We start from the raw sequence: 22,676 nt of genomic DNA, 5'->3' as shown, positions 1-22,676 counted from the left end.
TTAGCTTGAAGGTCCCTCCAAAAACAGGCCTGGGTAGATGTGACCTACAGGCTAGTCTGCAAATCTCCATCTCACAGACGAGTTATTTATGTAACACCTGAGACGTTCTCTCTTTCTTTGATTTATTAACATCTAAACTGAAAAAAAAATATTTATCAGCATTTTGGAACCTCTATTTAAAAAAAAAAAAAACCATTAGTTCAGAATTCAGTTTCAGTCTAATCCAGCATGCCCTCACAACTCAGCTCAAGCACTGTCCCCATCCTTTCTTCCTTCATTCTTCCTACAGACGGTTTTTGAGAAAAGAACTGAACTTCAGCTGCAGTTCTCCGAGCGTCAATCTGCTTGCTGTGGTTTGCTGGGGGCTCCTTGTTGGTGCTAAGCCGGTTTCCTCATCTCTAAGTCAGCATTGGCACCTATCTTAAGAACCACTTATACCCTTGGCACAAAGGACCACATCAATGCACGTGTTGTATAAACATACATTGTCAGGCAAGTGCTTCCCAAGTGCTCCATATCAAAGTGCTGCTCTTCCCTGCTGCCACTGCCTTTGCCCTACCTTGAACCTCAGTAATAAGTCTTACAAATCTGTTGGTAACTGGACCAATACTGGTAATTCTCTCTTTATTCTCTGCGCTATATCTCTTTTCAGAAGTTGAACTTTGGTCTTCCCTTCTTTTATCCCCTGATATAATTCTTGGGCCTTACCCCAATGGCCTTCCCACAGACTTGAGAACCACAGAGTCTACTTCAGTAGAAGAAGGACTGGCCTAGGTCCTTTTATCACCAGAACATGACTGGTGAAATGTCTTTTATGAAATTCTAAAACATGAACCATAAAGTAGGGTGACCACAAACTTCTTCATGTCATGTTAAAAAGAATGTCAAAAATGATGAAGCCAGAGAATACTCCAGGCAACAGAAAGAATCAGCATTCATTACATGATTGCTGCAGAGCCATGTAGCATGCCTACTACAGGGCAAGATTCAGCTGCAACCCACCCACTCCACCCTAGAAAACTTTCTGCACATGTAAACACACACACATTTGGGTGAAGATTCCCCTTAGCAGTGCTTCAGGGGGAAAAATAGAAACTAAATAGCCACCAATAGGAAAATAATAAACTATGGTATATTTACATCATGATACTATAAAGTCATTTAAATCCGATTATGAGTACTAACATGGACACATAAACACATAAACAAAAATATGCATCAACTTCAGGTTAGGATGAAGATGGGTGGTTCACTGAAAAGCTGCATTTCTTAAAAAAATCTAACACTAACAAATCAAAGTATAACTTTGCTTTAATGCAGATAGTGAGCTGGGTACAGTGGTGCACTCCTGTAATCCAAGCAATTTAGGGAGTCAGAGCTGGGAGGATCACAACTTCAAGGCATCCTGGGCAACTTTAGGAAGACCCTCAGCAACTTAGTATGAACCTGTCTCAAAATAAAAAAAATTTTAAAAGGCTGGGGGTGTAGCTTAATGGCAAAGCACCCCTGGGATCAATCCCCAGAACCAAAAAGAAAAAAGAAAAAACTGCAGATGGTGCACACATGGGCATATATTTCTGCCGTTCCCCACATACTTCTGTGGTAGTGAGAATCTGCCCCTCGCTCTCTTCTCTTGGTGGAAGGCTGTCAGTCACAACCTAGCCCTCCTGTCTCACTTCAGGAAGGTATGTCACATGCTACTGGTGGCTGCTCCCATTCCATTCTCAGGGGTTTCTCTGAAACACATTAACACTACTGAATGCTCTTTGGGTGACAGCCAGGAAAATAGGCAAACTAGTGACTTGTCCACTCAAGCACTTACGTACCTCTTTGACGACACTGTAGGCCTTGGCCACACCTTCCCTCAGGTCTACTGGCTGGTGAGCTAATCGGTGATGAGGAAACCTTCTGACCTTCTTGGGCTCAATAGAAAGAGTACCAGGAGACACCATGTCATAAGCAGTCTCTGCTGCTGCCTGGATATTTTGTCAGAATAAGAAATGAATTAGAAAGCAGTCGGGAGAGCTCTGTAACAACAGAGAACTCTATGGGGAGTGTGCGGAGCTCCCAGGGTCTGAATTCTATACAAGAGTTATGACTTCTACAATAAGAATATGAAAGATAACTAAAAACTCATATCTGGATTGAGCTCACTTATTCAGTTCCTTTCTCTCTCCATAGAGAATACTCAATATTTCTATGTTATACAATTTAATACTGAATGGAAACAAACCTTAATACCTCTACTGTTTAATCAATTAAGCTTTCTTGAATTTAGCTATGATATTTTTATACAGACTGATAAAACAAATCCCCTAATTTAATGGTTGTTATTTACCTGAAATAGGCAAACAAATTTAACACTGCATTCCACTGTTCCATTCTACTGAATATTTTAATGTTGGACATCTAAGCGATAAAATGATATTAAATAATTACAAATAAAACATCTATGCTCAACACTTAGTGTATTTATATTTTCACAGTATGTTTAAAAACAAAACAGCCCACTTTACAGTAGCTCTTCCTTGTGGATTAAGACAGGCTGGGAAAGATACCTGTATGGTTTGGACCATTCTGTTTGTGAGCTCCAGAGCTGCCATTGCTGTTGAAGTGCCAAAGGAAGCGGCGCCTCTCTGGAACCCTCGGACAATGCGGCCATCCTTCCGGTACTGCTCTATGGGTAGCCACACTAAGTCCTTGAGGCCTTGCACTGAAACAGCACAATAATCAACATGAATTCTGGGGTTCAAAACTCCATTAACATTCTAATCCTGGAGTTTTTAACCCCAAAACTGGAGGCAAAGTTTTTTGTCTGACAGTACACATGTGGGTTTTTAGAAAAATGATCTTCATGTAGACTCTCATTCATAACCCCAAAAGGGTTAAAAGAGAAAACTCACCTAACTGGACCAGTGAATGCATAGGTCCAACGCCTCCCAGGATTCCTGGTAGCTGGTTCTTCTTAATGTCATTGAGCCATTCAGTGATTGCATATGAAAATAACTTATCAACACCTAGCAAACTAGAGTAAATGACTATTAGTATATAGAAAGGAAAAATAAACTTTATACATTTAGATAAGTTTTTTAACTTAAATTTATGAATTATGTGAGCAAAATTTTTATACTTTTTTAAAATTTAAAACAAATTTTAAATCAAAAATTAACATATATCAGCCACTTAACTCGCAATCTGAATCACTCTCTTTCTACATATTTATATTAGATGACAGGTAAATATAGACATAAACAGATATAGAATGTTTCTAATGTTGTAATGTTTCTAATTTCCACAAGACTTAAGTACATGTGTGTGTTGTTCCACTATCCTTATTTCTTGACTATCTAAAGCTCTAGCATAGAATTAACCCAAAGTCTATAAATTGCCATTAATTTTTTTCAAAGAATAAGCTAATTTATAACTTTAGGAAATCATTAGAAATGTCCCAAACAGCTATTTTTAAATACTAGTACTCTACTCAATTGACTCTGTCTCTCTCAGAATAAAAATTAGCCTCTAACCAATCAGAGTACTCTAAAAATGAGCTCTCTACAGAAAACACTGTATTTTAAAACAACTAACATATGCATGCTTGCTATGAGGGCTCCATTTCTAATTTGTTGTCAACTGGCCTTAGTAGCCTCCCCTTAAAGCCTCCCAGGATAAATCAACTTACCCATGCCGATAGAAAAGCCTCTTCAGCTTTAGCTCTGAGCAGTTTAACTGGGCCAAACCAATTAGAATCCCAGCTAACGTACCCTTTAAAGTTAAAAACATTTGGATTAATTCGTAAATAAAGACAGACTCAACATTTAATATTGTTGTTATTTTGGGAAAATCAACATGATATTCATTAACAAAGCTAAAAAATCTTGAAATATTTACAGAATATATAATTCATAGTATGTACTACCCACTAGATCCCAAAGTATACTTATGGCACTGAAGGAAACAATATTTAAATTATTTACTTAAAAAAATTAAAATTTAAAACCCTATGCTTCATTTCAATTCTATATATGTGTGTGTTAAAACTTTATATACCTATAAACTATGATAGTGCAAAGTTTAAAAAAAATTGAGCCCATTAGGAAAAAAAAGAGATAATTTTATAGAACATATTTATGCAAAATTTCCAAACCTGATCCATTGATACATGTTTGCCATGATAATCAAGTCGAATAGGAACTTCTGATGTGAATCTGAATTCTCTAGAGATAAACAATGGAGGGAGTTATTTATATTCAAAATTACTAATTGTTTAAATTACATATAAATTAATTTGTTGAATTAGAGAATTAAAAATAAAACCACAAAATAAGTCTGTAAATATCTTATGGCCTAAATAAAAAATGTCTTTTAGTTCTATCTTTTCGTAGGTAACAACTAATCAGATATTAGTCATTTGATAACTTTGTATTTAGTATATTTTAATTTTTCTCACAAAAACTTTTTCTAATTTATTAAATAATGTTCATTCTTATAAAAATTTATTTTGGTAGATATTCTCCATTCATACAAATTAATAAAAACAATAAAAGTGATCCTTTAAGAGTAATCATTAAGTCAATCATTACCAAGAAGTAAAAAAGAGAAAAGGTTAGATGATTCTTCTGGCTGGTGTGAAGCAGTCAGGAGACTGGCAACAGTTAAATGGGATGCAATCGTGGGCAAATGACTTAAAACACTTTGAGCCTGTCTTCACCAGCAAATGTTTTAAATGCCACCTACATTGGTAAATTTTGGTGAGAATCCTTAAAATTTATGCTTGTAAGTAGGTTATCAACATACTAATATTGAGAATCCTTGGAGAATAAAATAATGTACATTGATGGCATGTAGCAAACAAACTCATCTGGCTTCTAAAAGCTAAATGTAAACTGGATACATGGAACTTTTTTCCCCATAGAATTAATATTGGTGGTTACAACCTAAGCCACCTCACAAAAGTTCACTTAATCTTCAGTGAAAAGAAATAGTGTATTTACAGCAATCTCTTTCAGCCTGGGTTCACAGGTTGTTCCTTCTGGAGGGGGGGGGGGGTGGTAACTGGGGATTCAACCCAGAAACACTTAATCATTGAGCCACATCCCCAGCCCTTTTTGTATTTTATTTAGAGGCAGGGTCTCACTGAGTTACTAAGTGCCTCCCTAAGGTGCTGAGGTTGGCTTTGAACTTGCAATCCTCCTGCCTCAGCCTCCTGAGTCACTGGGATAACAGGCATATGCCACAGGACTTGGCTCCTCATTTCTTGAATGCTCATCTCCACCTGGTTGTCTGGGCAATACACTTGGTACTCTCTCCTTCCCCACTCCTTTTACTCAAAACAAATGTTATTTTAATTATTTATAAGCTCACTGATTTTTCACTGTGTGTAGACCAAAACCTGGTGTACACACAGTAAGTGCTCAAGATGTTCAAAACATAACACACTTTCAAACACATCTACTGCCACTTTGGGCCAGATCTAAGGTCTAATGTCAGAATCTAGTGGAGAAGACCGAGAAAAGGGGGCCAAGATGCCAACAGGGGAGGGATTCAGGGAACCAGAGAAGGTAGCTAACTGTCCCTCTCAACAAGGGGTTTTGCTCTTTCTCCCTTGTTAATGCCAAGGCTCCATCCCTTCCATCAAGGGTTAGGAAAGAAGAGGACAGAAGATGAAAGTCTGGAGAGGTGAGAGAACTCCAGTGTGTGGCCAGCTGGCCAGGCAGCTAGACAGCATCAGAGCAGGCAGCAGCAGTGCAGGAAACCTGGGCATCAGGAAGTGATGGTTCAGCCAAGGAGGAAGGGTCAGGAAAGACAACCGTGGTGGGGAACATCAGGTAGAAAATCCCACAGGAGAAAAGGCAGGAATGCCAAAGCCAAGGTGTGAAAAGAGGCAAAAGGAAAACCTCCTGTTTGGGGAGGGAAGGGAAGAAGTTAGAAGGAAAAGGGAACTTGTATAACAGATTCAAAAGAGATAGATCCTGAACCAGGGTTCCTACATATAAATGAGCATGTAAATTAGATGGGCACCACATACGAATAAACACACTAGTTAATTATGTGGCAAGGCAAAGAAAAGCTGATGTAACCTCACAATCACCAGTATACTTACACATTACAGAACTACCCTCAGAACTTCAAGGTAACTTGTTATCAAAATTATTTACCTAAAAAACACAGGCTGATCACTAAATGACGCTTCTTCGGCTGAGAAGTCCTTTTCCTCTGCTCCATTAACTGCCTCTGCTGCACTGGCACTCTCGTTTTGGGAAAGTTTTGGCCCAGGGAAAGAAAGAACTAGATTTGGCTCCTTTGAAATACTCAAATGCCTTGGCAAACTGCAAGTGACATCAGCTCCAGGAGACTTTTTGACTGAAAATATAATGTGCACATTTGAAGTATTAGGTATGTCTCTATAGAGCAACTGTTTAAATCAATCTTGTTACCTTTCATTTAATAAATACAAACCCTATTACAGAGAAAATTTGCTTCTCAGTAATTATTACTTTTATATAAACTATATTTGCATTAATTAAAAACAACACACATGCATATACATGGGAATAAAGATTATAAATATGAATAAGTCAAAGTGAACCCCACTACTAACTATAATGCACTAATAAAAATAAGCATATTCTCAAAAATACCTCATATCAATCCAAGTACAAACAGTCCCAATTTAATTTAATGACAGTTTTGACTTAAAATTTTTCAACCTCACAATGGTATGAAAAAAATATGTACATTCAGTAGAAATTGTACCTTGAATTTTTATCTTTTCACAGGCTAATAATTGTGGTCAGATTCTGTCTGTGATGGCAGGTATCTATCTGCAGGTAGCCACAGTTCCACCAACCCCTCAGTCACAAGGGGAAACAAAAAACACCCTACAGTGTTATGTTGCTATGATGTTCAGTAGGTTAGAAAACTAAATGCATCTTCAACTCAAAAGTGTTTTCAACTTACAATGTATTTCTCAGGATATAACCCCAACCTAAGTTAAGGGCATCTGTACTTACTATAGATTTTTCAAACTATGTTAAATACCTTCTGGATCTGGAGTCAGTAGAAGCTCCACTTCTGCAGAAAGACTTGTGAAGAAATCCTTCAGGAAGAACAAGGCATCCTAGAATTAAGAGAAGTCATTACAACTGAAAAGAGGAAAAGGACATCTATTTCTAAAACTATGAAACAAAATAATTTGAAAGTCTCACATTTTACTCATTATTCAAATATAGCTATAATTTATTGTAACCCTATCATGTCTTAGGTCTTATTCCTATTCTGTGCGTGTGTGTCTGTCTGTCCCTCCCCCACCATACACCTTTCCCATCAATTCTCACAACTCTGAGAAAATTAACTTAGAGAATTTAAAAATTACAAAGCTAAGAATGATTCTCAAAGTACTTTCTAGTTTTCTTAGAAACAGAGCATTCTCATTCTTGTTTGGCATTACTCTTCATTCTAAATTGTAGTGGTAACACTACTAACAATAATAATGGCAACTAGTTTGTTCTGGATACTCATTTGCCATGAGAGTTCTTAATGTCTCATCTCTGCTTTTACCACTGTGTTACCTTAATACATTTTCTCCAGTGGACAATGACATTCAAAATAAGAATGAAAAATAAAATCAATCATTCAGAGTAGACCCTTCTGGTACTATAGAGTTTCAAACAAAAATGTTTGGCTCTGTCCTGATAATCCATTCACATCTGGCCCATTTTTGGCAGCTTCATTCTGCTTTTCTCAAAGTGACAATTACATCCTGGGACATATAAAAATCAAATGCCTGAGCCTATTCTTTCTTATTCTTCCCTTCCACTTTAAAAAATCCTAAATTAATATAAAGCATTAATACTATACCAAAATACAAGGCAAAGTTCAATTATAGGGTCACAATATAGTTAATTATAGGGTCACCAAAAAAGTCTGACAATTTCCAAGGATTCGAGTACTTAGGATCCCATTTATCTCAAGTATAAATGATCAAGTTAGAAGAATATTCTAGGTACCATGGAGCACAGGGGAATGAGGCAGCTCTAACACTACTAGAAGAAGGTAGCAAGTTCATGGGCTGTTCATTACTCTGTAATGCTTTACACACGTATATTCCTGTACATAGTTTATACATTATTTACATTACACATTTATCAAATAATATATGTTATTTATATCAAGTATTACCCATTAACAAATCTAACCGTATATAAAATGCTTTCCTTGGCCACTAAATGGTAACATTTTAATACAATCAAGGTTTTAAATCCAAGATTGCCTTCATAAAAACAGAAAATTTCAGATATCAATATGCTTTTTAAGAAAAAGCAAGGGGGGCTGGGCTGGGGCTGGGGATCAGCGGTAGCGCACTTGCCTGGCATGTGTGAGGCACTGGATTTGATTCCCAGCACCCATGTAAAATAAATAAAGGTTTACCAACAACTAAAACAAATTTTTAAAAGAAAAGGGCTGAGGTTGTGGCTCAGTGGTAGAGCACTCACCTAGCATGTATGAGGCATTGGGTTCAATCCTCAGTATCACTTAAAAATAAACAAAAAATAAATAAATAAAGGTATTGTGTCTACCTACAACTAAAAATTATTTAAAAAAAAAGAAAAATTAGACACAATACACAACATGACAAAGGGATACTACTCCCAGCTTCTTAAAATGTTCTCAATTTTTATTTTGTATTTATGCTAAACTCTATACAACTCAGTAAAACAGGCATAAAATACAGAGGCATAACAAAATATATACAAATGGCTAACAAACATGTGAAAAGGCGCATAACATCACTAGTCTTCAGAAAAATCCAAAATGAAACCACCATGAACACGAAGTAAACAACTAAATTAGAAAGCTGATACTCGCAAGTTTGACAAAGATGTGAAGCAATTAGAGTGCTCACTGGTAATGCATGGGAATGTAGATTTGGTACAGCCAAATAGGACAGTAGGACACTGTCTGGAAGCTGCTTATGCTAGTTAAACATATATCCCCTGAACACCCAGAAATCCTGCTTTTATCTTATACATATAATAACCCAAATGTAAATCAGCAGGTAAACGGATCAATAAATTGTGGAATATCCACACAGTGAAACACCACATGGCAATAAAAAAAAAAAAAAAAAAAGAACTGGGCTGGAAGTGTAGCTCAGGGGTATAGCACTTGCCTAGTATGCATGAGGCCCTAGGTTCCAACCCCAGCACCGTAAAAACAATGAGCAGATTCTTGACATGCTACAATACAGGTGAATAACTGACAAAATATTGAGTGCAGAATCCAAACACAATTCTATGTACATAAAACTATGCAATAGGAAAAAAAAACAAATTATGGTAATTGAAAGACAAGTGGTTGCTTTGGGATAGTGAAACTGACTACAAAGGGACATAAAGGGATTGTGTGGGGTATGGGAAATGTTATGTACTTCAACTGGTTTAGTAGTCACGCAAGAAACAAATCTGTTAAAGTTTCACTGTAAAGTTAAAATCTATGCATTTTATTATATAAATTATACCTCAATACAATAACTTTTTTAAAACTCAAAAAAACTTTCATAGCAAAATATTTATGCCAGCTTTAAGGTACAACAAAAAAGGATATTAATAGTGCAATAGGATTTAAACTGTTAAAGAATTGCTTTTAATGCCATACTCAAACAAGGAAGTGATGAAGACAAAGTACACAAATATGCCAAGGTGCTGCTACTTGTATACCCTTGCCCAGCCCCAGTGCTTCCCTATCTCACCAGAATGGCCTCCCAGCCCAGCCTGACTTAAGCCCCTCATGTCCTTCATGAAGAACTTCACTGGCCTAACACCCTGACACTCCCTAAGACCTAGTTTGCATATCCCCGCCTCCAGAAAGCCTTTCCTCACCATCCCTCACCCTCCAAACTCCCTTTGCGGGACAGGCACGTCATTCTACGCCTTCTTTATCACTTGTACTCACCACAGCATATAAAAAGCATCTGCTTTATGTCAGTCTTCCCCACTACAGAGAGATCTTTGAGGATAGGAATGTCTTATTCATCTTTGTATCCCCAGCATCCTAGTTCAGAACCTGGGACAAGGTAGGCATTCAGGAAATGGCTTTGAATTCATTAACAAGTCTCCCCTACACAATTCCCAGGCAGTGCAAGGCTAAAACAAATGCTAGACTAGGACAGTCAGGGAATCTGGCCCTTCATACTTTGGATCTCCTATCTCCTACACAATGGGACTCGTCCATCTGCACTGTTTACTGCCTGTGCTATGGACGTGCTGTGCTTTGGAAGCAATGCCCTTAATTCCAACAGCAATGAAGCTTGATGTCTATAATTCAATTAAGATGAATAAGATCAGGAGAAGCTGGCTAAGAAAAATATTACTCAAAGCATATCATTCACCAACTGATTTATTTTCATAAGAAAAAATGAATAGAATGCAAGGTTTTCTACTCCATGATGGTTTGCAATCTCAAAATATGCCATGTAGAAAAGATTTTTTTTTCATTCAGTAAAAAACATAAGGCTTGTATATTGTAGCATGGTTTTATTTTCCTAGGTTTTATGTCTTAGGGACTGATTTCCCATTTTTCCTCAATGCAGTTTCGACATTTATTTCCCTGTTTTCTTTAGGATTAATATTTCATTTTGACGTTTTAATGTTTTATAGTTATAACAAAGAAATTATACTCAACACTAAAGAAAAAAGTCTACTAAAGGAATTGGGCTTGCCACATTTAATAAAGTCATGACATAAAGACAAATTTCACTCAGTCTTGCTCACACTGGTGCTTTTCCCATAAATCTTTCTACTAGGCCAATATATAGATAAACTAAACTAAAATATGGATATGAATATCAAAAGATATTATTCTCATAATGAGAAAACCTAAAATCTGGCCCAACTCAGAAGTCATACGCATTAATATGAAACTAAGGTCCACTCCTGTACCTCACAGTATATTGTTCTCTGAGATAATGCCATTCTGTTTGCAATATAAATATTTAAATTCAGTCCTAAAATACCTGTTACTTGCTTATAATTGATTATTCACATTTTATTTAAGTAACTAATGAATAATAGCCAATCAATATTATTTAAGTAAATGAATGACACCTCACAAATAAATACTCTGCTTCCAAACCTGAGCTCAGATCAATATAAAGGATATGAAGAGGGTTTTATTATTTTAAAGCAGATTAAAAATTCCATTTGTGTTCTGCAGTTGTTATATGTTTCAGTTAACATTAAGAACCTTAACATAGGCTGCCGAGCACTTAGCATAAGTGTTTCCTTACATCAATCTATAATCCTCATTCTTAAAAATCCTAATGCATGTATTACAATCCCGCTCATTTTATCAATAAAGAAAGTGAGTCTTGGAGAAGTTAAGCAACTTAACCAAAGCCACACACTAGTAAGTTACAGAACAGAGATCTGAATCCAGGTCCGATTCTAAACCCACACTCTTCACCACCACACTATATTACCACTAAGCATCTTATTTTATATCTCAAATATGGCTTTTACAACCATGTTTTAAGCACTTCTCAGGGTCAAAGTTAGCCCAGAAAAAATATGATGGGAGGTTTACTTGAATATGGGAAAGTGGTTTTCCTTATTTACATCTTTCCATAAACCTGTTGTTTATGACCTCTTTAGGTAACAATTTGCTAATTTTCATTTTGCTCAGGGTAGAAAAATTATTTTCCCCGATGTTATTACAACACAACCCTTTATATTTATCATTCAACTCATTAGGAAGTCCTTTAATAGTCTCTGAAAATGGTGTACATATGAACTAGAAGTAAGTCCACAAGGACTGGAGAAAGTGAGTAGCATGTATTTTGTCCCACCCTCAATGAATAGGAGAGTGGGATAAATAACATCCATAACATCTACCCACCAGCAATTCATATTCCAAACCTTTAATGAATCTGCTCTACTATTTATCAAAAGTCTGCTTAAATTATATAATTCCACAAAAGCTCAAAAGTAAGAAACATTACAGTTCCTTTATTCTGGATGAGGGGGCATAAGTCTAACCATAATCACATGAATCATGCCCATGCTACCAACCTGGTCAATATTGAGGCGAAGTGGCATCAATGATACCCTCAAGCAGCATTCCTGTGGTGACCTGCCAGACTCTGGGCGCACATGTAATGCTTTAATTGTCAACTATAAGACAAAAACAAAACATTTTTTTTCCCAGTGAGATAAAATGACCTTATTCTCATGTTAATAAAGAAAAATCGTGAATTCTATGTAAGTACAAAAAGTGATGAATTATCTACTTTTTCCTTAAAAGTCTGAATCAAAAATTTTTGGAGCACAATCCCTTTTAAGAACGTAATGACAGAAATTGGGCTGCCTTTAGAGGAAAAATTGCAAATGAGTGATACTGTACTTGCAGGCTCAAAGGAGTCTGCTGAGGCCCAGAAGCCAATGTATAGGCCCATCTTCCAAAGTCAACTTCTGTAAAGAACCTCTAAGGTCCTAAGCTTATCAGTTCCACCTCGATAAAATTAAGCAACTTAAGCAAAGCCATCACTAGTAAGTTACAGAACTGAGATCTGAACCCAGGTGCAACCCTAAGCCCACGCTCTTCACCACCACACTATATTTCTACTAAGCACCTTATTTTATAACTCAAATAAGGCTTTTAGAACCATGTTCTGGAACACTTTCACAATCCTAATTATTTTGTGCAGACTGCTATGGATTTCTGGTTTTCTTCAGATATCAATATATTGGCCAATTATAGTTAATAGACTCTAGCAACAATATGCAAAATAATTTTTTGAACACAAAACTTTAAGTGACATATTTAAAAGGGATTTTCATATTAAAAAGAGAATACAACAACAAAAAGTGAGGCTTTAAATCTTACCATGTTGGAATGAGCTTTTCGAGGCATTTCTTTGCTGCAATACAAGTACAAAAATTTATTCATTTGTGATGTTGCCAGCCGATCCCGAATTTCAAGATCCTGAACAATGAACACCTGCCGAGAGACTGGCTGTTCTAAGAGGCTAGAATCGCATTCTGCTTTGCATGTGGGGTAGACTTCATGCTGAAATTTCACCTTAACAGACAAGGAGAAGGAACACAGAGTAACCTTTACTTTTATTTAAATTAGATTTTCTCTTTAAAATGCAAACAATCACTCATAATTTTCTTTGGATTCTATCTCAGCTTATAATTCCACTTTCAAAGAACTAAATGTTTCATTTGTTCACTTACTCATTGATCTATGTGTACCCTACAATACACAGATAAGCTTTGTTAATATTTCTTAAATGATCTCAGTAAAATCCCTTACTCTTTTAATTTTTTACTCATTTATTTTGGTACCAGGGATCTGAGACAGGGTCTTAGTAAGTTGCTTAGGGCCTTGCTAAGTTGCTGAAGGTGACTTTGAACTTGTGATCCTCCTGCCACAGACTCCGGAGTTGCTGGGATTTAGAGGCCTGTACTACCACACCAGCCCCCTTTTACCCTTTTCAAGCAAAATTAGAAAACCTAAAATTAAGATCTTGCATACCTATGAAACTGCATGAACAAATCAATAGAAGGAAAGTTCAGTTCCAAAAAGGGGCAAAGAATTGCCATCACTACAATATCTGTACACCACCTATCCTAAATATGACACTTGGGGCATCCTGAACAGACTGACAGAATTAAATTAAATGCATATAATGTCATTAGCGGTGTGGGACCTATGGCCTTCCAGAACTTCACAGAGCACCTGCCATATGCACTATCCAAAGGCAGGCCTTCCCAGACAGGTACTCTGGGGCAGCAGTTTATCATGTGCCTGCAAAAAGAATCACACTAAAAATTCATGTCTGTCAGACCCATTCAGTCAGCAATGCTAGAGTGGGGCCCACAAATCCAGGCCTAAATAACCCACTAAGGGATTCTAAGGGCATTCAACTCTGAGAACCCAACTCCTAGAATAGCATGAGAGAAAAAAAAAAAAAAAGCACCATGGGCTTCTTAGAACACCTGAGAAATAAAGAAAAGGAAGCATTTTATAGGAGATCCTTGTACTTTTTCAATCCAAAGAGCTAGGACCTAAAGCTCAAGACCAATGAGGCTAGGGAAACCAAAGAAACACCACTAATACTCCTTCCATCTTAAGTGGACTTTTCCTTTCAAAATACCTCCTTACCTTGCTTAACTGTATTTCCATTAAAAAGTCAGGGTTTCTTCCTTTCCCTCCACATACTGTATTCCGTCCATGTCTTGTGGGTGTGTGAGAAGGAGAACTGTGAGGACTACTAAAAATGAAGAAAAAGAAAATAGTGTTTAAAAATAATCAAAGAAATTTAATTAATAATATTAGAAAAAATAATAAGATGAAAAGAAAAATAAAATTACAGAATTATCAGAATGTTGTCACAAATTATATTATTATAAATCAAAACCAGAGTAGTCATCCGCTTGCTAAATAGTCAGAACTTAGAAAAATCTAATTATGGTGCTGGGTTCCATATCACAGGATTCACTTGGAAATGAGACCTCTTTATAGCATTCTTATTACCTTAGAAAACCTTTTGGTCTAAGAACAAGTCCTAAAAATGCCAGAAAACAGAAAAGAACTATAATCAAGTCAGAAGTGTTTTAAAGTAACTTTTTAAGTACAAAAAGGCAACTATTGTAACAAATGTCACTGCTCCTCCCACCCTGGGAAACTCTTTGCCCCACTGTCCGGGCACCCTCTGCCTAGTTCTCTTCTCCTGCTGCAGAACATTGCCTTTGTTTAGTTAGTAAGCACTCGGTAAGCACTGGTGCCCTGCTCAGTACGCTCCTGCGTGCTGGGAGCTCAGGGAATGCACAGTTCCTGCCTCCTGACACACTCACTTTGCTGTTCTCCTTCAGTCCATGATTATCCCCTCCTTTGGAGCTAAAGAAAGAGCTGGGTCTTGCTCCTTTTTTAGAATGGGCATATAGTAAATACCTGAAAATCTTGCTGAGTGAAACTCATATAAGTCAACATTAATTACAATACAAATAAGTACACAAATGGGAAATGACACTTAAATACTAGTTTATTAACTCTTAAGATAAATTCTATATTTTAATATGAAAAGAATACACTGGCCTGATAAATAAACTTGCACAGAAATTAACTTACATGTAACTTTTAGCTGGAGAAGTAGGAGGAACTGTCCCAAAATCCTTGCCTCCGTAAAGATGCCACACAAGAGAAACTTCCTTAACAACATACCGAATTACAGGAATGGGAAAGTGTAATGGGGCTTTGCTGGTATCTGTCTTCTTAACAGGTAGGCTAAAATAGTTGTCTCTTATCACAATTGCATCATCAACCATGATTTTTATGACTGGCTCTTCTTCCTTCTCCTGAAATCAACAGAAACACAGACTCTCACCTCATTAGAAATGACTGGTTATGCTGCATATCTCAAGGGAATTTCATGAGTCTATATTCTTTTTCCTAATTTTGATATATAAAATAAGGTTATAATTCTGACATTAACCACTACCTAAGAGAGACTGCTTCATTAAGCATACAATGAACTATATTTCTGTTCTTTATAAATCACCCATGAAAATTTTTTCTAGTTTACAATTTCACTCTTACAACTTATTTGATAATATAAAAGTACAGATTTTATGTATAGGTTTGCACATGTATGTATTTTATTCCTTCACTTAAAGTCAATACTGCATTTCAAACCAAAACTTGACCAACTTCAAAATACTGAGCAAATTATCATGTTTCTAATAATTGGTTTATCCTGAGTTTGACTGCTTTGATTTTTTAAATTTTAACCAGAAGATTCTCAGAACTTAGTGAACAAATTCAGTCACCTACTAAGATACTACTGGGAAGTTTTGTGTGTTTGTGTTCCTCTCAATCAATCATTAGCATTCACACACATCTTGTCTTTCCCAGTTATACCAACCACTCTAGGCAGCACAACTTCTGTCATTTAATATTAATGCCCTTAAGAGTCATCTAACTATATGATATTTGCAGTTCAATAATCTATATAGGAAACTTTGCAAAATATAGAGCAGTAGTCTCTGAGTCTGAGAGATGTGCCATAGAAATAATAAAGTACAACCACCATTAAAGTGAATTTAAATTGAAGTAATTCTGAACTGAACCATAAGAAGTAACAAAATCTAAACAATCTTCTTCAGGGACACTTTGGTCAATTTAACTTTTAACATTACTTAAAACCTCAATAATTCTGTTAATTTATTACCTGGATGGCTGCTTTTGGTGCAAAAAGAATGCAAAAATCATCGTTTTCAGTGGGCACACCTGACATTGCATCGCTAATCAAGTGGTGAGTGAATGAGGCATAAGTGGGGCCAGGCTCGTGGGACACATTTCCACTCTCATCTGGGAACAGGAAAAGGTCCGAACAACATGGTTCTTGAATTTGAGATTTTTCATCCAAAACACCTAGATTAAAAAAAAAAAAAAAATACAACGTTTCGTATACTCTGAAAAAATACTAAACATCTTAACTATGTGTCAGATATACAGGTTGAATGTTTTCACCTGCAAAATCTCATTTATTTTTTACAATAACCCTATGAAACTGAGAATTAAGAACAGCTAAAGTAACTTGCCCCAAAACACCTCAGCAAGTGGCAGAAATACATCAAAAAGACTGTTTAACAAATGTATGGATACATATAAAGACTGTTTAACTCTCTAAAAAACAGCAAATGATAGTTTTCTAAGTAGAGATAGTTCCTCTCAGTTATATGGCATTAGAGAAGTTCAGGAATCCAGCAGCAGATTAATGCTGACTCGTTTTGCCTCAGCCAGAATTTCATTTTGACATTTCTGTCCTGTGGATGATATTCTGGAAGAAATTTCTTGGGCAATATTGCAGGAGGAAGAGAAATTGGTTACATCTAGCAGAGCCTTACCTAAAACTAGGAGAACCCTGCTTATGAATTGGGGAGGAAGAACAGTTACTAAGCATGTTTTAAGTATTGGAAGAGGAAAATGATTCCAAGCAACAAAAAGAAAGCTATTTCCTGGGCACACTTTCTCCCCCAATGGACACCTGTTCTCAGGAGCTCTCTCAATAGGAAGTTCACAAGATAGTATGTGCACAAAAACCTTATATATGTGAATATATTTTTATACATTTATACTACATATTAGAGTCACTGATTGTTTCTCCATTCATTCAAACCAAACACTGAGATGGGGCTAAGAACACAAAAATGTATAAAGTAACATTTTGGCTTCCAGAGGCTCACAGACAATGAATAAATTTTGAAAAAATTCTCAACTTTCATGTGGTAGCACCTCTGAATTATGCAGTCTAAGTGTCCAGTGCTTAGTGAAGAATCTTGTCTATAAACTCACTCAGTGTACGAATGGGAGCGTGGCTCACACCTATAATTCCAACAACTCAGGAGACTAAGGCAGGAGGATTGCAAGTTTGAGGCCAGCCTTGGCAACTTAAGTGAGATCCTGGCTCAAAATATAAAATAAAAAGGGATGGGCTATAGCTCAGTGGTAGAGCACCCCTGGGTTCAATCTCCAGACACCCTACCCAACACACACACAAATTGGTAAAGCCACTCAATAAATATTCATTAAATATGCCTTCCCATGTAATTAGACAGCTCTGTTCATTACAAATAAGGTAGTACAAAGGAAGCCAGAATTCCCAGTTTACATCCTTAGTTCTAATTTATTCTAAATTAGAATGGAAGCTACATTTAATGCTAAACTTTTGTAACACCATAAAATATTTAAAAATTAAGATTTCACAATATGGGCTGGGGATGTATCTCAGTTGCAAGAGTGCTTGCCTTGTATTCACAAGGCCCTGGGTTCGATCCCCCGCACCAAAAAAAAAAAATTCACAATATACAGAAATAGTTATGTCCATCCAATTAGGAAAAACTAGTTTTGAAATAGATGCTTTAAGTATTTAAATAGTTCAGTTTGGCTCTCAAGGATTTCTAATCATCCAGTCCCTCCCTGCTTGTCCAATTTGACTATCCAGTTCTCACTAAGAAGGGTGCTTTCACCTGCAGCAGCCTGGCAGCACCGAGGAGTCTAAGGCTCTCAATGCCTGTGTTCTGACAAAGACCAGTCTATGGCCTTTCCAGGGTCACCTTCTCCTTCCTCACTACATACCTAATTCCACCCAGTTTCCAAAGTCAACTCATCTCATTTTCACTAGTGTCATGAAATCATTTCAATCCTTTCCAAATTACAGAATACAAACCACATTCCAAGGTATTTCCTTATGTCATTTTTCAGTCATTCCAAGCAGTAGCCTCAGTGTCCTGCCCATTTGTTTTCCTAGGCTATGAGCTACCAAAAAAATAAGTTTGTCTCCCATTTCCTCTGTATCCTTCATGTCATCCTGGATACTGTTATTTATCTACTAGACATTCCACAAATACAAGCTAATTGGCTAATACATATATACCCAAACTTGGACAAGTTTTTTCTTCAGTAAGTTACTTACTGAAGAATTTCTGAGAACACAAATAATCTAAGACACTACAATATCAGTGCTCCCAGGGAAAAAGTCCTGGTCTTACCATTAGCCTGTGGCTTTATTGATGAAGAGGTCTGCTGCATGTCGACCTCCTCCATAGCATCACTCATCAGATCCCGTAAAACCTGCTGATCTGCTTCAGGAAGCACAGGACCACGTGAGGATGATCCACCAGAGGAACCTACCTATAGCCAAAAAGTTTAATTAAAAATAGCCAAAGATGGGTATCATGGCATGTGCCTGTAGACCTAGCTACTTTGGAGGCTGAGGCAGGAGCACTGCTTGAGCTCAAGAGTAAAAGGCCTACGAATTGCCATTTAATGGGACAACATAGCAAGATCTGTCTCAAAATAAATAAATAAATAAATAAAATTAAAAATAGCTGAAAGTACTCTTTAAAAACTCCTTATATTTATTTTATATTAGAAATATATTACATTTTACAGAAACACCAGAAATGGAACCATACTCATTTTTCTAAATTCTGCCCAGTAGCTATCTACATTTTCATTTTTAGTTTTTAGTACTACCATACAACCCTAACAACTACTGCAAACAAGAATGACTGACTCTGAACTGGGATCTTGCAGAGACAATGCACAAGAAGACAGCCCAGTTGCCAACACAACACTGCTGTGAAGCTGGGAAAGGGCATTACTAGCAAGTCTGATTTGACAAATCTGACAGGCTGTGATGACTTTCACTTTTGAAGACAAAGCAACTGCAGGTCAAAGCCTCCTTTCTTGGACTCCCAAGGACAGGAAGCAACATACACATACACGGGAGGAAAAAATCTACTAAGTGGTGATTCACAGGGCTCAACTTCAGTACTGCTACTTCACCACTTTGGTTAGTAAACTGTGGTTTCATTAAATCCAAGTCATACTTTTTAAAATGGAAAATACAAATTCAAAGAATTAATATTTAATTTTTAATAAACTGGAGAATGTTTTTAAAGAGAACAAATAGTAGAGAGGGAGTGTCATAAATCACCTTATTACCAGTGATTATGCAGAAGGAGCAAGGAGTCACACACAGAAGGATAACATATGAAGTGTAAGATATCCTCAACAAAAGATAAAGCAACGCCAGTAGGACCAGAGTTCATAGCAGAGGCACCCACCCCAGGGACTGAGGATCTTGCTCACAGAAGAGGCTATGAAAAGAATGGCCCTGAAAAAATAAAAGTGCTTAACAAAGAGGAGAGTGTTTAAATTGGTCAGAAATGTGACACCTGAGACATAAGACAGCACTGAACTTGGAACAAAAACATCTGGGTTTGTTGCTGTTTCTCCTACTAATCATCTACACAACAGAGGTGATGATCTTTGACCTCTCCTCTGACAGAGTTGTCAGGAAGGGAAAAGGAACTCGATGAGAAAGCACACTGAATGAGTAGCACTACCTAGAACCCAGAGGGAAGCCACTCTTACAGAACTAAGTCTGACAACATGAACATCTACCATCAAGCTTCTCAGAGCATGTTTTATTTTTGATTTGCAGAGAACAATTCTTACATTAATGTTTTCATTCTTCCCTGAGAATAGATGAAAATAACCAAAGACTAGAAAAAAAGTATTAGTTGAGAAGATTAATATTCTGAAACAAAGACTACCAAACAGCAGAATGGCTTTCTAAAAGATCCAGAAAATCACCTTCCCAGACCTCATTTCTTAGATTGTAAAGAATAGACAGTTAACTTTTCAAAGCTTCTTTCCTACCCGATTGTCATGATGACAATGACATAAGCCTGTCACTCATGTGGCAGGGTTGGGGGAGTAACATTGTTGACTGTACCTTGGACTTTCTCTGAGGGCCTCCAGGCTTCCTTTCTGCCTTGCCAGGTGCATGTAAGTCACCATAGCTTGCAATGTACTGAATGAGATTCATCAAAGCAGCACAGGAGTCTGAGCAGGTTCTGATGTGGACAACATCACTCGAACAGTGCAACTCAAAGCGGGGCTCAGTCTAGACAAGACATGGAAGAAAAGGACAAAATGTCTTCCAAACAAGAGACACAACTTCCTTTTGGGCCACACTTACTTTAAATATGTGAACATCTGTCATAAGAAAAATGTACTTGTATTAACCTAATCTTGATTTTTAAATATTTTATCTATTTTTGACCAAAATTAGGTAAGTGGAAAAGTAATTTTAGAGTACAATATAATTTTTTATCTCTCAAAAAATCAGTACTTCAATAAAAATTTCCATATCTTACGAACTTACTTGCTCTCGGTCAGAATCAGACTTCACTGCAGTTATGGTTAATTCTAAAAGCCCCATATCCATAACACGAACATAATCTAAAAATTTTTAAAGAAATAAAATGTCTGAGTAGAGCTTTCAAAAAATGCTTATCCAACATACACCAAAAATTGAACATTTCTTTAAAATTCATTGCAAATAATACTATAAATATTGCAATGTGACAAATATAGTTTCATCCTACAAATTCACAATTTTCATCCTGCAATTCACTTTAATTTAGTGAGAAACTATCTTATATTAAATAATTGGAGTATATATAATTTTGATGTACATGCTAATCTTTTAAGAACGTTATACTATCAAGCTAGAAAACCAATAACTGAAAAACTGAATGTATACACCATATGATCACTATATGTGTAAAGATCCTTTAATAAGATCCTTAGTTTACTAGCATTACTCCAGAGTTAAAATGCTTTAATATAATCACACACAAAACAAAGAAGCTTAAATCTATTCCAGATAGTTTTATTTAACTCTTACCTCTACTCAAATTTACAGTGACAGTGTTACATTTGTCAGACAGATGTAAAGCAGCCTCATCCATGATTATTCTGAGAAAAAAAAGATGAAACCAATATTTGAAAAACTAAGCTTTGAATCTATCTCAGAATTACTCTACACGTAACTGTACCATTCTTTCTAATATAACATATCAAAATTACATACAATTTCTAATGTTACCTAACTTTTTTTAAAACTCACTGTTGATAAGTTCTAGAAATATTTATGTGGTATAAAAAAATTAATCATTTGCTCAAATTCTAAATTTTTAGTGGTTTTTTAAATAGATGCTCAAATTCACAAAGTAACAAAGATAAAGTATATCAAGTATTGAGAAGTTTATCCCATATTCTAAAAGCAAACTAAAACTCCCAAAGATTAAGTTCTTCCCTAAAAATAAAATACAATAATGAAAAGAGTAGATAGATAGGGCAGGTCACTTGAGAAAGAAAATTTGAGTAAGTTAGACAAAAAGATATGACTACTTGTAGAATGCTGATTTTACAAAGGAACAATGAAATGTATCCACCAGCTAACATGTTCTGAACAGCCAGGTTCAGTATACAATGAAGTTCACACAGGTACCTGAGAGTAGAAGACGACTTATCCAGTGCAACACTACTAGAAATACTGAATGTTTCAACTGTAAGAAGAGATCGGATTGGCAAATAAAGGGGCCTAGTATCAAAAAGAAATAATAGAATGTTAATTTAATGCAACAACAGAAACTCTCTTTAAAAAATATTTTGAGCTAGGTGCAGTGGTGCACACCTACAATCCCAGCAACTGGGGAAGCAGAGGTAGGAGGGTCACAAGTTCTAAGCCATCCTCTGCAACTTAGAAAAGCCCTATCTAAAACAAAAAATAAAAAGGGTTGAGTGTATATATCTCAGTGGTAAAGCTCCCCTGGGTTCAATCCCTAGTACCAACAACAACAAAAAATGAACCTTAATTCAATAAATTATGTATTTTTCAAAACTTAATACACATTTTAAATTAAATTTTATTCTGTTCCATTTGTAAATTTACCTGTAATCAAGTGCACAGCTCCAAAGGTGAACATGAAAAGTTGTAAATGAAGTTGGAGGATTATACCCCAAAACAGGTTCATCAGCAATATTCAAGAAGTATAAAATCTATAATCACAAAAGTATAAAATACCCTGCTTTAGAAGATAAAAAGGTTTTGATATAATATACTTAATGGATGTAAAACCAAAGCATCTCACAGAAAAAGCATTTACAATGAAATTGATAATGCTAAAGAAAAAAAAATCATTTTGAAGGAATTAATTTCATAAACTACTTGTATATGTGCAAGCATACACACAAGTATTTATGAAAGATGATAGATGTGTTAATTTGACCATATTAAGCACTTCAAAATATACATA

At 36.2% G+C, this 22,676-nt stretch overlaps 1 protein-coding gene across 3 annotated transcripts in view; it reads right to left on the bottom strand.

Moving 5' to 3' along the window:
• The window catches only part of Atg2b (autophagy related 2B), a 69,229-nt gene that overhangs the window by 6,476 nt on the left and 40,077 nt on the right, over positions 1-22,676 (bottom strand). For 2 of the 3 annotated variants that reach the window (XM_026399417.2, XM_026399418.2), the window contains 18 exons: positions 22,313-22,419; positions 21,869-21,961; positions 21,263-21,333; positions 20,738-20,814; positions 20,306-20,476; positions 18,552-18,693; positions 16,229-16,431; positions 15,130-15,356; positions 14,164-14,272; positions 12,880-13,074; positions 12,066-12,167; positions 7,039-7,117; positions 6,156-6,360; positions 4,145-4,214; positions 3,680-3,762; positions 2,904-3,025; positions 2,559-2,713; positions 1,827-1,976 (listed from right to left, as the gene is read on the bottom strand). In XM_026399417.2, coding sequence (XP_026255202.2) covers positions 1,827-1,976; positions 2,559-2,713; positions 2,904-3,025; positions 3,680-3,762; positions 4,145-4,214; positions 6,156-6,360; positions 7,039-7,117; positions 12,066-12,167; positions 12,880-13,074; positions 14,164-14,272; positions 15,130-15,356; positions 16,229-16,431; positions 18,552-18,693; positions 20,306-20,476; positions 20,738-20,814; positions 21,263-21,333; positions 21,869-21,961; positions 22,313-22,419 — 2,361 coding nt within the window. Of the gene's footprint in view, positions 1-1,826; positions 1,977-2,558; positions 2,714-2,903; positions 3,026-3,679; positions 3,763-4,144; positions 4,215-6,155; positions 6,361-7,038; positions 7,118-9,951; positions 10,063-12,065; positions 12,168-12,879; positions 13,075-14,163; positions 14,273-15,129; positions 15,357-16,228; positions 16,432-18,551; positions 18,694-20,305; positions 20,477-20,737; positions 20,815-21,262; positions 21,334-21,868; positions 21,962-22,312; positions 22,420-22,676 lie in introns of those variants that run through there. The other variant, XR_003301755.2, reaches the window with a different exon arrangement.

This window comes from Urocitellus parryii, chromosome 6 (assembly GCF_045843805.1).
Source record: "Urocitellus parryii isolate mUroPar1 chromosome 6, mUroPar1.hap1, whole genome shotgun sequence".
Taxonomy (NCBI): Eukaryota; Metazoa; Chordata; class Mammalia; order Rodentia; family Sciuridae; genus Urocitellus; species Urocitellus parryii.
Note: the sequence above shows the minus strand (reverse complement) of the source record. Positions and strands in the feature narration are given on the sequence as shown.